This window comes from Terrapene carolina, unplaced genomic scaffold (assembly GCF_002925995.2).
Source record: "Terrapene carolina triunguis isolate 2854851 unplaced genomic scaffold, T_m_triunguis-2.0 Scaffold558, whole genome shotgun sequence".
NCBI lineage: Eukaryota > Metazoa > Chordata > Testudines > Emydidae > Terrapene > Terrapene triunguis.
The window spans coordinates 9,383,689-9,402,032 of NW_020664909.1; the positions used below are offsets into that span (position 1 = coordinate 9,383,689).

Here is an 18,344-nt window from a genome sequence, read left to right on the forward strand (position 1 = left end):
TAATGAACCATGTACCCAGCTGTAACATGGCATGATCATTTAACTTTAAATCATGGCATTTGGAGCGTGTTCTCTAACCACTCTCCTTTGCTTCTGATTCCTGGTGAAGAAATTCAGATAGCCGCCTTAAGCTGGAATAATTAGATTTTGTCCAGATGAACCGCCAAGGGTTAGGGCCTGAGATGACAGGGAAGTCCCAACAGCTCTTTACGCCACTTGCCTGATGTGGGTGGGCCACCTATGTAAATGCAGATGGTGTGGCCTGTCATCTGAGCACTCCTCTCCACTGCTCTTGGTGCTGGTGCAGTGAACCTCTCTGCAGTGCACATAGGATGTGGCTCTTCTGCTGGCAGGCCCACCATGTAGCCCTCACACAGAGCTTCAGTGCTGAGGATGGCTGTCTCCTGCCAGACACTAAACCAGCATATTGTCAGGCAACCTCTCTTTGTTATTTAAGGACCTGTTTCAGCATACTGTCCACAGCTCAGTGGAGCATATTCTAGTGTATTTGTGAAACAAGCACAGACACTGTTGCAGGAGTCCTGGTGCTCTTCCTGTTTTGCTAAGTGGTTCAGATGTTGTGTATCAAGAGACACATTAATTTTCACTGTCTTGTTTTGTGCTTAGTACATTTCAAATGGTTTACATTGTTTGTCTCCTGTCTACAATGATAGTGAAGGTGGGGATCGGTAATAAGAGTTGGAGGAAAGGCTTCACAGTGATTTTTAGGGCCAAAACAAAACTGGGGTAATTCTGTTGGAACTTCCAGTAGGAAGAGCTCATGCTATAGCCTGTGCCCTTTTCAGGTGGGCAATAAAATTGAGTTCAGGTTATTTGTGTCCCTTAGTCTCAAGTCAGTCGCAAAAAAGGCTTCAATTCAGCAAAGCACTGAAGCACACAATAGACCTCAGTGAAAGTGAGCATGTGCTTAAAGTTAAATGTGTGCTTTGCTGAATCAGGGCAGGCTCACAGTAGCTGTAGGGGAGGTCAAATTTGAAGCGAATACAGTAGACAGTCATTAGTAGCAACATATCAGTGCCCTTTTGCTAAGTTGCTCCTAAGCAGCTGTTGCTGTTATGGGAGTGTCGACAATTCACTGGGTCCCAGGAACGTAGAGAAATGTTGCTCGTAAGCGCCGATTGCTCTTACAAGGTTTGCTGCAAACAAGCATCTACTGTAGTGGTTCTCATTCTTAGATACTATCACAGGTGGAGGAAATGGTATAATGTTAATTAGTGTTGCAATTGGGAAATAATTAATATGGACACTAAGATGTCATGGCCACCAGAAAGAGTACTGATCACATGGCTATTCAGAGGCTTTGTGTGCAGCTTAGAAAAAAGATAACAGTTCAATGAGAAAAAACAACTAGTGTCAATAGATGGGAGGCCAGACATCTGTCCACATCTGTGCACTAACGTAAGACATTACAGTGTAGTAGCAATGTTGGAAAAGAAGAGCCCCATCACCATGTATGGCTGCATTGGTAGATCATTATGAGAGCAGCAAGTATGGCCCTCTGTAATGCTACCAAATGCAGGAGTATCAGTCATCCAGCTCTTCCTAGCAGTAGAGAAGTTGGCCCAAGAAAAGATATTACCTCACCTACCTTGTCACACTTTTTATGCTTATTTTCAATAGCACATTGACTTCCCCATTGCTATTAATCCAACAACATCCTCCTGTTAGAAATCATACAGACTGAAAATGGGTTATAATAGACAAAGTAGTAAACAAGTGAGCAATGTGGGACACCGCATAAGGTGGAGGTTGGAAAAGATACAACTCAGATGGCACGCTTGCATGTGTCACACATTTTAATATTGCACCTGGTTGCTGTTCTGAATCAGTGGTTGAATTAGACTCAAAATGGAGGGGAGGCACTTCTCCGCCTTACTCTAAGCCCTGGTGTGACTGGTTCAGTGGACTGTTAATGGAATACGGGGCCTTTACTCGCCACTTCAGACCTGGCCCAGGGCAGTTGTAGCTCCAAGTTGTTACCATCTGTTGTTTGCATGCTGATTTTGATGAAGTGAGTGAATGGGCACAATCTAATTTCTAGATAACTATTTGTACGTTGCAGCAAAGGCTGAAATAAGAGTGTGGAGACTTGACCTACCATCTAAGCATGGTTCCTTTAGCAGTGAATTAAAGTGCCTTGCGAGGGCAGGAAAAGAGGAAAATTTGCATGGGTGGTGTCTTTGTCATCCTTTGTTTTGTGGATAAACACAGAATTATGTTCAGTCAATTCAGCACCCTTTGTGAGCAATGATTAATTTTAAAGTCAAAAGAATCTTGTGTTATAATTTTATAACAACTTGCAGAATGCCTTAGTGGATGCTCTAGTTTTGGGATGCCCACAGTTTTTAAGATAGGGCTCTAACAACGACTTGAAAAATTTGCTAACTGTATTCAATAATGAGCCTCCCTAATTTTGCCTCTGCTTGTGCATTGTAAATTACAAACCTTCCACATGGGTTACAATTGCTCCACTAACACTCTTAATTCCCTTAATAATCATTGTGTGATTTTTGAGCCGTTATGGGCCTTTTGGTGTTTTTAAAGCCCCAGCAGTCTATGATAATTTATTTGTACTTTCAGCTCTAATAGCAGTATCTAGAATTTTTCCGTAAGGCTGCAATATTCCAAATGCTCAGTATCTGTAAATTATACCATCAATGAGTTGAATTTGAAATTAAGAGAGCTCATCACTTGAGTGACTAGTCTGTTATTTTGGACTAGTCAAGTCACATAAATATAGTCTAAATTAGGCTCATCTTTGTTAATGTTTAAAAAAAATAAGTTATAATGTAAAAATATATATAACATACTGGTAATGCTTCGGTGAGTTAAAGCACAGGGATGAGCCGAGTAGTTGGAGCTCATAAACCAGATGATTACACAGTGTTCCTCAATGCTGCCAGCTTGAACAAATGAGGCCTCAGTGGTGGATAAATTCCACAGATGAACAAGAAAGCAGCCGGAAACTCCTGTTGGTGTTGGTGTTAAGTTCAGACACAAAGTCTATCTATGTTTACTCCAGCTCTCTTACTTTGATCACATTCTTTTTATTCCAGGCCATCAAATCTTCTCCTGGACCAAAGCAACGTTGACATCTCAGCCTTCCGCACGACAGATGACTGGCTCAACGGGTTTCGGACAGGACAGTGCAAGGACATCTTCACAGGCGTGGAATACAGTTCATGTGACACAATAGCCAAGATTTCCATAGAGTAAGTTAGTGCCATTTGTAGTGATAATAATGTGTCAGTATTGCCCATGGATATTTTTATTTTTAAACATGCACAAGTCCACTAAGCTTTAACATGAGTAGATTTAAAATACTCTCTTGTATTTAAAGGCCATTTTCAAGTGTTTTAAATTCAAATTTAGTTGTGTTATACGTATGGGAAACAAACCGTTTTGCAGATGGCGTGAGGACAACTGCAGCTTGCTCTGTGTAAGCAGACTCCTGTGTTCACACAGAACCCAGTGAAGTGAGGAGAAGGTCTTTCCATGTGATGCCAATCGCATGATCAGGGCTTGAGAAGTCATTGCCCAAGAGTCAGTGGGATCTCGTGTTGCCAAGAACCTCTGAAAATCAGGCCACTTTTATTTAAGAAACTGACTGCAGGCAACCCAGTTTGAAAAGTTCAGCCATTGACAATGTCCTAATGGGATTTAGAATTCAGTTTTAAATGTTTTGCTGTGAAAAACAAAAATACAAATACCAACTATTACTGGTGCCGTGTAAGAGCTATACATAGCAAACACTTTTTCTATTGACTATATCTGTTCCCAAGTTGTCTGTGAGAACAGATCCCTCCATCCAGAACTTTATTTTTCTTGTTGTTGTTCCTTTTATTTGATGAATGTTTGGAGAAATATATTTCAGCCTATAAACTGCTCTTTATTATATTGGTGGCAATATTGTCTAGGCATACTGCACAGAGCCCCATTGTACTGTTACTCCTGGGAGAATTCTGCACCAAAAAAAATTAAAAATTATGAAAGCTATATTTTCAAATTCTGCAAAATTCTGCATATTTGATTTGTCAAAATAACACAATATAATCACACCAGTTTCAATTATTTTGGGTCATTTATTTCAAAATACCTGTCAGCAAGTATGTCCGTAACAATATAGACAACAACAAAAAATTCAGGAAATGTTTTTTGACAAATAGATTCCCTACTAGGCATATAAATACAGAATGCTGAGTAATAATTCATTTAAACTACAATACAGAACTGTATTTCCCGGACCCCTCAGAAGCAGTGCAAAGGCTTGGGAGAGTCAGGGGTAATGGAGGAGCTGAGGGAGAGGGAAGTAATTTCTGGGAAGGAGCCTGGGTGTGAACTCGGAGGGTTATTGGGTGTGGGGGGGAAAAGCATGGAACAGGTTTTTTGGGGGGGCGGGGAAGGATTGTTAGGGATCCTCCCCCATGCAGACCCTGGCTGACTCCTAGCCTCTCCTATTCAGTCAGGCACATCTGCACCTGTCCCTATTTTTCCCTGCACTCATATGCATCCTTGCATTCCCTGTCCACATGGGTCCTTTAGCCCCCACTCAGACACCCACTCCCCCATCTCCATGTGGCCCTGCACCCCTCCCTCTGTCCCCATGTGTCTCTGTGCCCCCACTCAGCCACCCCCATCCCTATGTGGCCCTGTGCCCCCTCCCAATTCCCATGTGTCTCTGTGCCTCCACTCAACCATCCTCCTGTTCCTATGTTGCCCTGAACCCTCTCCCCCATCCCCATGTGGCTCTGCATTCCCTTCCCCATCGCCATGTGTCTCTGCCCCCAGTCAGCCACCCCTCTGCCCATGTGGCCCTGCGTCTCCACTCCTATTCAGCCCCTGCCCCAGTCTTTCATCCTCCACTAGCCCTTATGAGCCCCTGTCTGACTTCCCAGCAGCCCCACACTGTCTCCCTATATCCCCTGTCTCCTGACGTGGCCAGAAAAGTACTGTGAAGAAGGCAGGCTTTCTCTTCCGTAGCTGGCTGGGAGCTGCTGCTCTGTTCCATTGCCACAGCGCCCTCTGGTGGGCAAAAGGCAGAACTGCAGCAACTTTCTGGCAGAAGCTTTTTTCTGTGCAAAAAATTATAAATATGCGTAGCTCATAAATTATGCACGTACACAGTGGCACAGAATTCTCCCAGGAGTAAGTTACTGTACAAACAACCAATATAAAGACAGCCACTGCTGCAGAGAGCTCAATATCTTGGATGTAAACAATATATAACAGATGGTAAAAGAGACACATTATGATACATATGAGGAAGGCAAAATAACATTAGAAGGTTGTGTTTTAGAGTCAATTCAAAGACACAGTAGTCTCTACAGTGACTGTGTCCATTGACTTTTTGCTGCGGGTCTTCACTATGTTAGCTGGGTGACTGGCCAGAAGTCACCTTTCTGTCCCTAATTAGATGATCACTACATTTATAAGCAGGAGGAGAGCCTGAAGAAGTTACTGGGGGTTTTAACTCTCTCAGGAAGATGGTGGAAATCTTTAAAGGAGATAAGCAAACCTAAGAGATTTTAGAACATTTTTAACCCAGTTAATCCCTGAGCACCCTTAGGTGCACTTGGCTACAGATCACGTAGCCATCGAGGTAAATGAAGGTATAGCTGGGACCTTAAATGTGCACTGGCTATTTGTTGTACTTATGCATGAATGTGGACAAATAGAAATATCAAATCATTTGTTGGTTGCAACCAAGCTTCCCTTAAACAATTTATCATCCTCGTGTTCAAATCATCTGATGTGCCTACACAATACTCATTAATATTAATAAGACACGCACACATGCGTTGAGAAAGGAATGTTTTTCATTATTCTCAAAACGTGACAAATGCTACAATCCTTCTAATCTACCTTAAAGTCCATTTATAGAGAAGGAAAAGAACTGGTTCAAATTGGTGCTTTGTATGAGCCCCAATTTCCTCCTGCATCTCGAGGAACAAGCTGGAGAAGTCGGTGTTACAAATTCATGCATCCACCTGGAATGAATTAGTTTGTTTAAATTTAAATGTGGACCATCTTTATTCCTGTGGTATAGAGTGTTGTGGTAATAGTCTCTCTGCATCTGGGAACATGTCAGGTATGGTTATGAAGATACTGTGCCAGAGAGAATATTGAATTCTTAATAGTATACATTGGTGGCAGTTAAGTGATGGAGAACAAGTAACCAATAGCTGCAGTATGGGAATTAAAACACATAAATACAGCCAATTAGCATGTTGTTGCAATTGTAAAAAAAAAGTTGATAATGGCTTACTATAGCAACGACCCCTGAGAACATTGCAGAAACCCACTGGTAATGGCCAGTTTCCTGTGGACTAATAGTTAATTAGCTTCACAGCAAAAGTGTGAAGCCACATTTCCACTATGCCCAACAAAGGGATTAGATTGTCTGGAGAAACAGAAGGCGAAAACACAGCAGGGCCTGTGAATATGACCATGTAGCTATAAATTTCAGCATCAATACCAGAGTTATGAAAGCCAAACTGCTAAAAGGGCTCTGTGTGCAAAATGGCAGGACTGATTCAGGGGGAAAAAATCATGTTGATGGTCACAGCATGAAATGCCACTACAGCAGGGAAAAGACCCCAGGAATCTCAATATTCTACTCTGGTCCATAATCAGCACTAGTTCCTGTCTCATCTTTTGGGTGGGTATTTTCTGGTGCTAAATAAAGCAGAACACAGCTTTTTTTTCTTTTTGGAGACACATATTGTCACTGGTTTCCGTACTCGTACACTCCGATCTAGCAATAGGGAAAAGACAGTATGAAATACAGAGGCAGAGTACATTACATTTATCAACCATGTGTTCTCTTTCTTTCAGTGATATGAAGAAGGTTGGTGTTACTGTTGTTGGGCCTCAGAAGAAGATTATTAGCAGTATTAAAGCGCTAGAAAATCATACAAAGGATGGCCCTGTTCCTGTTTAAGGTACCAAAATGATGTTGCTCAGGTCAAAGAGAGAGAGAGAAGTTGCTTCAAAGGGCAAACAGTGATGGCTGAGAAAACTGCACGAATTAAAGGAGCTCTCACAACACTGTTGGGAACATTGGTGGAAATTTCAAGCCCACTAAGAAACTCAAATATTGAGTATCAATGCCTTAAAAATAGGAACAAAAATTTTTAATCCTAAAGGGTGGGAGCTTTCTTTTCCCCTTCTAGTAACTAACTGATAATACAGATAATAATTTTGAAAAGAAAAAAATATGTAAAAATCCTTCCAAGTAATACAGTGAAACTGAACCCCAGAGCCATTTGAACATTGACTGACTGAGTATCATGAAAAACCACGGACACAAAGGCTGTGTGTTTGATCGACAGCAGCAACAAGAAGAAAAAAAAGACTTGCAGTATTTTTATACACAGAAGAGATCTGTAACAGGTATTTTATTTCTTTAAAGGTAAGCAAAATTGAGGGATTATGCCTCAAACTTACCTGGCCATACAATAATGTCACTGTAATCCTCTGTTTCAACTGTGGAAAGGAATACAGAAATAAAGTTTGTAGTGACTTTGAGTTAGTTCACAAATGATTTTTGCCATTACGTTAGCTTCCCTAAATGTTTCCATTTAAAAAAACAAAAAAAGTCTTAATTTTTTTTAAAAAGGCATATTTATTTCCTTTTATTCCTTATTGTTTATATTTATGCTTAAATATCTTAACTTAGATTTATTACTGCCATGTGCCAAATGCAGTCAGACTTCACTGATCAGAATCGATGGTTTAACCTGAGAAAATTGTATGATGTGTTACTTACTAGATTTTGTTGTATGTTGGTACTGCCCTGTTTGAAATCCAAGAAAGAAAAGCCTTTTTCCAGCTTTTGCTCTGAACAATCCATCTGGAGTTACAGACATTCCATCTATGTCATATCTCTGTTTACAGTAATATGTTACACTTCTAACCTAGAGTAAATCTACTAGCAGAACTGTGTGTGTACAACATATGAATTGTTCCATGGATCAATATCCAGCCTGGTTAAGCATGTTAGTTTCCTTTACTTCACAAAGACCTGATTTCACCATCCCTATACATGATGAGTAAGTAGCACCTTATTCAGATTGATTTCAGTGGAGCTATTTGCAGAGTGAGGTTCTAGAACTCAATATAAGGGAGGCAGATTTGTACCCTAATTTAGTGGGACTGCTTCTTTAGCTTACATGGTAAAGATTTGAGTCTGAGTCTGGAGCTGAACATCAGGGATTCTATTCCTGATTGTCACATGTGCATAATTAGCAGGAAGTCATGGCATTTATATATAAATAGATAGATAGATACACACACACACACACAGTCCCTGATCATTACACTAGGATGTGACTTAGTACTGCACATCTAGGACTGGAATCTTGCCCTCCTTAAACTTCCACCTCTTCTGCACAGTGGATTCCACTGAATAACACTGAGTTCCTGTGAAAACAAACAAAAGACAAGACAAATGGATTTTGAAGGCTCCAGGGCTGTAGGATGTAGTATAGATTACTATTAAGGCTACGATTTAGTCACAGGTATTTTTAGTAAAAGTCATGAATGGACACGGGCAGTAACCCCCTGACTAAATCTTGGCGGGGGGTGGCCACGGGGTGCCCTGGGTGCTTGTGAGGGGGCAGGCCGGGGGACACCATGGGTCCTGGGGGGGCAGTGGTGGCACACAGCCCGGGATCCCTACTGGTGCTGGGATTGGGGGGTGGCAGGGTTCACAGGCTCCCTTTGTGGCTCCCCTGAAGCAGCGACATGTCTGTCCCTCCAACTCCTAGCTCCTCGCGCTGCCCTTGCCCCAAGCACCAGCTCCACATCTCCCCTTGGCCAGGAACCGTGACTTCTGTGATCTCCATGACAAACTCACAGCCTTAATTGCTGTGTATCTAGTTGAGTCGGTTACCATGAATGCAAAATCAATTGCTGGTTCTTCTGAAGTACACAGAAGCATGAGGCGGAATTCCTAGAATTCTCCAGGCTGAATCTGCTTCTAAATTATTCTTTCTGGATCCAAAACGTGAACAATGCAAAGCGAATGCATTTATCACTCACTGATAAATGGAGACAGAATTATAGATGCCTTTTTAGTAAATCGTGGCAAGTGAACATGCTCAGAAGAATCTGATTTGAAATATGCTCAGTTGATAATGTCTATTATGATTTGACAAAAATTTTGAACCAACAGTATTGAAAAGTGCAGAAAATTAAAAGAAAGCAGTTAGACCACAAAAAATCATTGTGATTTTCTATTCAGTGTATTCTCTTGTTAGACCAGGATTCTGCAGTGAAATATGATGGATGATCCAATATTAGGGTGGCCATCTTTTCAAACTGCAAAAATGGGACACATTTTTGGGACACGCAGGAGTCCCGCCTCTACGCCTCCTCTTCCCCCCTGAGGCCCCGCCCCCTGACCAGGCTGGAAGTTGGAGCTGGGCAGTGGTAAGAGCCGCCCAAGGAGCCCAGACCGCTGTGGGGAGCCCCAGGCTCTCAACCAGTCCTAGGCAGGGAGCCGGGATGCACAAGAGCAGCCCCCAACCTGTGTCCACACACCCCGGGGCTCACTGCCAAGGGCAGACGAAGGGTCTGGGACTCCAGAGCCCCCCACAGCGACCCAGATTCCCTGGGCAGCTTTTCTTACCGCCAGGCTCCAGCTTCTGGCCTGGCCAGGGGGCGGAGCCTCAGGGGTAAGAGGAGGAGCCTGAGGTAGATCCTTGTGGTAAGGGGGAGCTAAGACCACCTCAGGAAAAGGCTGGCACTGCCCCTGAGCCTCAGGCAGGCACATAGGAATGCTGTAGAGAATCTGGGACAAATGCTGTCCCAGAGTCATTCAGCCTAGGACCAGGACTTGAAATGTAAATTTCGGGACGGTCCTGCCCAATTAGGGACGGGTGGTCCAATATAAGATCCAATATAAGAAAGCACAAATGCCAATTTCATCTTGCTTAGTGTGTTCAGAATTGTTCTTCTCTTCAAATTTGGGCTTAAGATTCAAAATTCAGACATTGTTAAACAATTTATGCCACCAAGCTCCAGTGCGGACACAAGTGTAAGAGGAATCTTTTCACAAGGTTTTTCTACAGATGTTTCTCTCAATCTTCATTCAGGCATCTTTAGAGGAGGAAACTTTTAAATGCTTCTCAAAACAAGAAAAATGTTTCAAATTGAGATCTTGCACCTAGACCACCCTTAATATTCTCTCAGTATCTAGTCATCCTCCATGGACACTGTTCTGAGCATGCTCAGCATAAGTGCATGATATTGATTCTTGGTAAGAAGGGAATTCATTTTTGTTTGATTGGTTTTTGCTTGCAGTTATGAGTAGAGTGGTTTTAAACAAATTTAGCTTCCTCTACCCTTCAAAATTGTACATGTACTCTAAGTGGCCTCTTATTGAAAACATCCCACACTCCCCTCCCCCCCTGTACATATGTAAACATAACAGTGTACAATTCTTAAATGTGGAGTAGAGGTACTAGAATTCTTGTGGCCATCTTCCTGTACAGGATCTGCATTGGTTATTTACAACAAACAAAACACAAACTATTCACAACATTATGTACCATATTATTGGTTTTGTATCTTTAAATATAGTTTACATATATAATTTATTTCTGTTAACATATCTAGTTTTGTGCTGTACTTAGCATTCAATAAGCAATGTATAGATGTGATTTGATTGGTAATATGTACTTACTTTAACTTGTAATTCAAAACATTACTTACTCATTTAGTTTATATGTTGTGCAATTATAGATGGCCTCTTACTAATGTAAAATTATTTGTAGTGGAAACATTTATATTTTTATAATAAACATAATGAAAGTATTTTTTACATATTGGAATACCCAGATGCTTATTTTGAGGCAAAGTAAATCTATTTGATTGAAAAAAACCTAACTGGCTTGATTAAATTGGGATTAAATATAATGCATTACCTGTGGCTAAATTCTCAACTTCAGTTCACAGCTGCAGTTAAAGTTGGCTACTATTAGGAATACCTATTAAAAAAGCAATGTTTAAAGTAGACACGCTGGCCAGATCCATTGGTGCTATGCCAAGTTACATTAGTGTGAAGATGTGATTCACTCTATGCGTATGGGAAGACTGTTTCAGTCACAAACTGCATATAGGGTGTTGAGAAAGTTGTTGTTTATATTAACTAAGCCAAGTAACTCCAAACTTCTACTTTTGTTTCAAGGGGACTGGACCTCCACTGGTCTTGTTAGAATGCTTAAGTACTATAAAAAGATGTTCTTGTCAACAAAATAAGACAAAGCCCATTAGTTACTGAAACTTTTCCCCATGATCATTTTTTTCCTCTGAATTGTAAACAAAACATCTTCTAATGATATGTCCTCTGGGGGTGTGTGAGAGGCAGTGATTTTTTTTCCTGTTTACTGTACCAAAACAAAAGTATTGTTTTTATGTGCTTCACTGAGGCATGAATCATTTGAAAATACAAATGTACAGCCTAGCTTTGCCTCTTGAGAGCTATCTTCCTAGAAGAACGTGAATGTTTCAGAATGTTCTGCTTCTCCAGTTAAAATTACTTAGGATGAGTAAAGAAATTGTATCCATTTGTATTACAAATGAGGAGCACATGCTTTTATTTTAATTCACTCTGTTTTTAACCATACAAAGTAATGTATTACAGAGCTGTTCGGGAGTAAGTCTATGTGGGCAAACTTAGCAAGTGTTATCTGTTAAGTGATATTACTTGAAAGAGGAGCCATTTAACACCACAGAACAGAAACAAGGAGGCAATCATTCAAATCTGCAGCAAAAGCTAGTGCCTCTTTGTAACATCCCTATGCTACCTACTATGCTGCAGTGGGTGCATATGATGCAAATCTAAATTCCACTGTGGGGTTTGAACAGTATGCTTGAATGGTGTGGAAACCAAGCCAATCTGTGGAACTCTTTACCAGAGGATGTTTTGAAGGCCAAGACTACAACAGGGTTCAAAAAAGAACGAGATAAATTCATGGAGGATAGGTCCATCAATGGCTATTAGCCAAGATGGGCAGGGATGGTGTCCCTAGTGTCTGTTTGCCAGAAGCTGGAAATGGGCAACCAGGAATGGATCACTTGGTGATTACCTGCTCTGTTCATTCCCTCTGGGGCACCTGGCATTGGCTGCTGTCAAAAGACAGGATACTGGGCTAGATGGACCTTTGGTCTGACCCAGTATGGCCGTTCTTAAGCTACTAGGTTGGTCTAATCTGTATAGTATGCATGCTATTTATTCTGTGAATGGACTGCTATTAGCAGTAATACTTATAATTTGGTTTTGTACTGTGGTGTTTTGGCACATTGACCTAACAGTATTTTCTTGAGGAGATTTGGATAATAATCTGTTATAACTATTTTATTTATTGTAAAAGAATATTAGTGCTCATGAAAGGTTCTAGACTGTCAGCACTGGCACAGAATAGATATATCAGCAGCAGCAGTGGAAGCAAACTCCATCCTACCCACTTCAGTCCTCAACTCAAATCTGGCAGTATAAACACTAACAGTCAGTTCATTATCCACGGGTACAGTTTTAAAAGCGCCTAAGTGACTTATAGGCTTAAGTCCCAATTTCAGAGGGGGATTTTGGCGCCTAAGCCTTTTATTGAAAGCCTTATTGAGATGTAGGCTGCTATGGCACTTCTGAAAATGGGATTCACATGCCTAAGTCACTAAAGTGCTTAATAAAATTTTACCCCGTACCTGTTTATCCATCTCTTATTGAAATTGCCAGTGCCAGGGATCAGTGCCAATGGAAGAAGTGCTTTGAACATCCATCCACAAGGAATGGACCTGAGATCCACTATTCATTCGATATGTGGTTTGTCATTAAGAAGCCTTCAGAAGGTAACAATATCTCATCATTTTTTGATCTGGCTAGTAGCCTAGTTGTTTTATAGTGGTCACACAAAGTATCTTCCATTTTGAAAGATTCAACCTGATTGATAGATATTACCTATACTTCAGGTGGGAAACACTGTTGGGACTGATAATATCTCTCAGAACAGAAGAAGGTCTTGAAGTGCACCCATTGTGTAGCCACTGAACCACACAGTCAATCTTTGGCACATGCAAAACCATCTGTGCACTTACTTGGTCGCAAATTCCCATATTCCATGTTGTGTCACTTTTTCAAATTGAATATGAGTCCCGTGGGCAGAGATTACATCATTAAAATAAGGTCAGATAGCTACTTTTATCTAAAGTCAGTGGTCACCACTCAACCCAAATTAGATGCAAGCAATCTTCAACGCGGTCAAATCACCACATCTCCAAAGGCTGTCCTCAAACTGTCTGAGATGCAACAAAATTAACATACAGTGTCAGGCTATTGCTTCAAGGAATCTTCAACAATTCCTATTAGAGACAGGACAGAAAGAAAAGATTGTCTATAAATCCATTACAAATCCTGCCCCCTTCAAACCATATAGTCAAATAATCTATAGCCAATTTATTCCAAAAGGAGCTGAAATCAATATCTACAGACAATGTAATCTAAGATAGAGTCCCCAGTGTGTTACTTCCAAATAATTAGCAGTTATAAATGTCTTTGCATCCCCCCGTTATTTGAAGATACAGTGTGAAGTCTTAATCCCTATTCTTGTCCCTGTTAGGCCAGATAAAAGGACTAGAATGGGGTAAAGGGGCTCTAAAAAGCCCCAGATCTGGTTGGGGGAGGATCCTCCCCTCCAAGTCCCTGCACTATAGAAGACAACTGTAAGGCTTCCTTTCAGGGACCCCCTCCGAAGAGCTGATGTAGGAGGTGGGGGCATGAAGGGCGGTGTGTTGGGGTAGGGATGCGGCATGCAGTGCAGTGACGATTCTGGGCAGTGCTGCAGCTCATAGGGCAGCCTGGGGAGACCCAGCTGTAACATAGGCAGGCCTTCCAATGTCTGTGACACCAGGGGCCTCCTCAGTGCCCGGAGCAGCCCAGGATGGGGAGGGCACAAAAGTGGCTTAATATCACATACTCCCTGTTCTGGGCTGCAGGGTCTGTGCTATGCCTTTAAAGGGCTCACCAAAGAAATCCCACCCTTATTATTTATATGCCTGGTATTTAGACAAGTTGTAAGGCAATTTCTTGCTTAGTTTCCACATATAGTTGCTGTGACTCTAATCAGATAAGTGTGTAGCCCATTAGTCATTTGTGCACACAGTTAGCCAATCTGAGAACCAGTCAGTCAAGGTAATTGTTATAGCTGGTTGGAAATTTCCCAATGGAATATTTTTCCATGCCATGTCAATTTGACAAATCTCTCAATGGAACCCTGACTACCAGGCAGGTTTAGAAATTTACCTGCCTGGTTTCTTGCCAGCCAAATGCTGCCCACCTGGCAGGCTGCCTTGAAGTCAGGTCTTCAGGACTCCTAGGGTCTGCGGTTCCAGGCCAGCCTGCCTGCTGCACTGCATTGGAACCTATAGCTTCCAGGCTTCCTAGCCAGGAGCTGGGCGCTGAGAAGCCCTGGAGCCACAACTGAGTCTGGGGCCTTGGAGCTTGGGTTTCCAGGGGGGAATTCATTTTGAAATTTGCTTAATGAGATGTTCCGATTAGTTCTAAAGAAATTCAGAAAAAAATCCCCTTCTGCAAGAAATTATCAAGTTCTGACTTTTAGTTCCAAAACTAAACAATTTTTTTTTCAAAATTTTGGAACTTCCCACAGAAGAGAAATTCCAACTTTTTAACCAGCTCTAGTAATTGTAAGCAGAGCTCCTGTGATCCACCCATCATTCATCCTCTGCCTGCTTTCTCTCTCTCTTTTTTTTTCTGTGTACTCCAGCGAGGTGGAATTTGTAATCATGACTTATTCTTGGTCTCCATTCTATTTGCAAATGTTTTATTTGACTCTGATCTTATGTAAGAAGTTATGGTCTGTTCCTATCCCCTACAAGTACTTCAGTCACTCAGATCTATGACTTAACAGCACTTCATTGTAAATCAAGTAAAACAAAAAGAAAAAATTCTGTGGGAAAACATTTTGGCTTAGTGTCCTCTTCAGTGCTGTATACAAACATTTCAGCTTACCGTTACAGTTTAGCAAGCAAGTAATCACCGGAGAAAGCATTTACCTAAGTATGTTTGGCAAGAGAATTGTATTCCTTGGGTTTTATTTAGACTGAGTTACTTGCATTCATCACTACTTGTACAAATTTCATCTTGGACAGGGAGCTCTTGTAGAGCTAATTGAGATTCCATGCCCTGGCTCACTTGAAATCTTGCAGTTCACATAGCCAGTGAGTTCCTTTCTACATTGGGGGGAGGGAGGGAGAGTGTTATTTTTTTCCAATCAAGTTAGCCTAGTGTTATTAGAAAGCCCCTTAACACTAGCATAGATACAGTTTGACATATCTTCGGTCAAGTGAGCTACTAGTATTGCAGCCTTGATGGAGATCTATGCTGGTGTTAAGGGGGGTTTCATATCCTGTTAACCTAACAGCAAAACACCATTTCTTCCCCTCCATATGTAGACAGAATTTTCAGTGCTGTAGAATGAACATCACTAGAGTATTAATCTATTTTAGGTAGTCATATAGCCCCATTTACCATAGTATCTGAGCACCACAGTCTTCAATGTATTTATCCTCACTACACCTTTGTAAGTACTATTATCCCCATTTTACAGATGGGAAATCAAGGTACTGAGTGACATGCTCAACATCACACCAGAAGTCTGTGGTAGAGCAGGAAATTGAACTCAGGTCTCCCAAGTCCTACGCTAGTGCGCTAACCACTGTACCATCCTTCTTCTCCACCAACCCTTCTCTTTAAGGATATTCACTGTATTGGTTACTGAGTAGTTTCCCCAGTATTGGTTACGGAGTAGTTTTCCCAGCAGTGTCAATAAACTATATTAAAAGGTGACACAAAGGAACAACAGGATTATTAGTGATGTCTCAACCTAAGGAAATGGGGTGGTATCACTTCAGATAAGAATCCCAAAGGGCACATGTGTCCCAAGCCTCTTCTCAAGCAATCAGGTTGCCAGTGTGATGAAAAGAGACCCTCTTTTTAGATCTCCTGGTTCCAGTCAGGCCAGAAAGGTAAGAATAGCTCATCTCTGGATGATCTGGTACCTGCATTTCTTTTCCAATCCAAAACTGAGGACAAGAGAGGTGGGCACGTGAGTGTGAATTTAACAATTCTTTATTAAAATGTTTCAGTAGTTTAGTTTTAGGGAGGCAGAACATGCAGCTGAGTTTTATAATCTGGACTAGCTCACTCATCGCTTATGCCATGTGTAGAGTGTATATAAATTCAAAGCAACAAATCATGGTTGCAGAAACAATGACTTGTGGTGACAGCCACCATTAATGAGATCTCAGGCATGCTTGGTTATTACCTCACCGTGGGTGCACAATTCATATGCGTTGCTAATGTACTTATAATTATGTATTGTTCATGAAAGAAATTGTGCCATAACATGTATAAAGGCTGTACCTCAATCCACAAATTGAACTCACATTAGCATCAATGAGAAATCCATGTCTACCTAGAAAGCAGCATATGACAAGGAATTCGGCCAGAGTGAAATTCACCACAAGCTCTATGCATCACTTAAACCCTAAAGTGTTGCATGGGCACTGGCCTGGCCTTCTGGGTGGATCTGAATTTCACTCCCTAGCCTGTAAGAAACATAACCAGGTATTTGCATCTCAATATGTTACATGCAATTGTGGAGCATAACATTTAATTTTAAAAGACACTGAGCTGAAATAAAGCCAGAATGAAGAGCCACACACTAAAAATAATTTGTTTGAATGAAAATATGAAGGTCTGTTTGTGGAGTGCTGTGACCAGGGATTCAAGTAAGTATCCTTCAGGTCAGCCGAAGTATGTCATACTCCCAGCTGTACAACATGGATCCTTGCACATAAAGATTACATCTTGAAATGATTTTTTTTTTCTGAGTGGTTCAGTTTTTCTAGTCCTTTCATTGCTCTCAAAGCTCCCATTTTCTTTTGCACAGTTAAGTAGTTTGAGTAGTCCCCTGAATCTGGGCTTAAAGTACAACTATTTAACAAGGGGAAAGCCCCCTTCCTTTCTGTGCTTTCTTTGTATCTTCTCTTTCTCCTTTCTACAACCACCCCAGTTCTCATGAAAACTTGTTTTGAATATTACTGAGATTAGGAACATAAAACACAGGTGGAAGTGTGAGATTGGAGTGCACCCCCAAGAAATAGTATAGAAATATTTGCAAGCGGATGGATTTTGAGATTCATGGAAGGAACATTTTCAGCAACTGCATTTATAGAACCAAATTCATAGGTATGTGTAAGGAGATATATTTCCCGTTCCCCTCACTGAGACTTAGATTAAGACACTTTATACCTAGATAGAGTCCCTTTCACTTCCTTATACCTATTCTAATGATGTGAGAGTACAAAGGAGACTGAATTCATGTAGCTTATGTGCCAAGGAGCCAAAGGAACGTGTAACAGAAACTAGGGTTGGGGCTACTCTAAATTACATTTTGCACTCCTGTTAGTTGCTTTACTTGCTATGCTCCTCTCTTCTGCCCTATGATTTGAAAGATGCACCAAAGTAGACTCCCACTAGACTTTTAGACATGCCTCTCAATTTGTCCCATAAAGTTTATACAATGGATACAGTTTTCCCTCCTAACTGGTATCTACTACTGCCATTTGGTAACTCACCACAAATATAAAACTGCTTGGACCCCGAGATTTCAAAATGAAAGTATTAGGAGGGAATTCCAAGTCCATGATGTGGCTAATAGAAGCCAGAAAGCACGACATATACAGAGGATGAATGAAGAGGACCCGGTGAAGATAGGATGGCAGAAGAAAGTGGTAGACAAGAGACCTTGAGCAAAGCCAAGGAAGTGGTGGTTGGATTGCATCAAAGAAGATGGCAAGCAGGTGGCCCTTAGTGATGCTTTGGACAGACGACGATGTCGGATGATCGCACAGGGACGTGACCCCAGATGATAGGATAAGGTGAAGAAGATACAGTTTTCTCCAGTCAGGACTTAGTTGTGAATCACCTTAGAGGAAAGTTTAGGGTACAAAGAGGCTTCTAAATGAATTGTTAAACCAAGATACTCCCTTTTAACATCTGAAATGTATGTCAGGCAACCTGGAAAAGAATAGATGCACATTTTAAAAAAGTATCCAAATGCAGCTGCACATGCTTAAAACAGTAACTTAGGCAGTGAGCAGTTAACATCCCAAGAGATTAATATCAGCTAATATCCCTTACATCTTCTTGTCTGGCATGTGGGTGGCTTGCTGAGTGATTAGCTGGCTGTTTGCTCAAATTCTTGGTTACTAGTGGAACATGCAGTCTCCCTTCAGGCTGG

General features: G+C 41.3%; 1 protein-coding gene across 2 annotated transcripts in view; it reads left to right on the forward strand.

Annotated features, from left to right (window-relative positions):
* Nucleotides 1-8,619, forward strand: part of EPHA3 (EPH receptor A3) — a 318,240-nt gene extending 309,621 nt beyond the window's left edge. For both annotated transcript variants that reach the window (XM_024208613.2, XM_024208614.2), the window contains exons 16-17: nucleotides 3,078-3,233; nucleotides 6,856-8,619. In XM_024208613.2, the coding sequence (XP_024064381.2) occupies nucleotides 3,078-3,233; nucleotides 6,856-6,961 (262 nt within the window). In that variant the 3' untranslated portion in view covers nucleotides 6,962-8,619. The remainder of the gene's footprint in view (nucleotides 1-3,077; nucleotides 3,234-6,855) is intronic.
* Nucleotides 8,620-18,344: the final 9,725 nt, after the last annotated feature.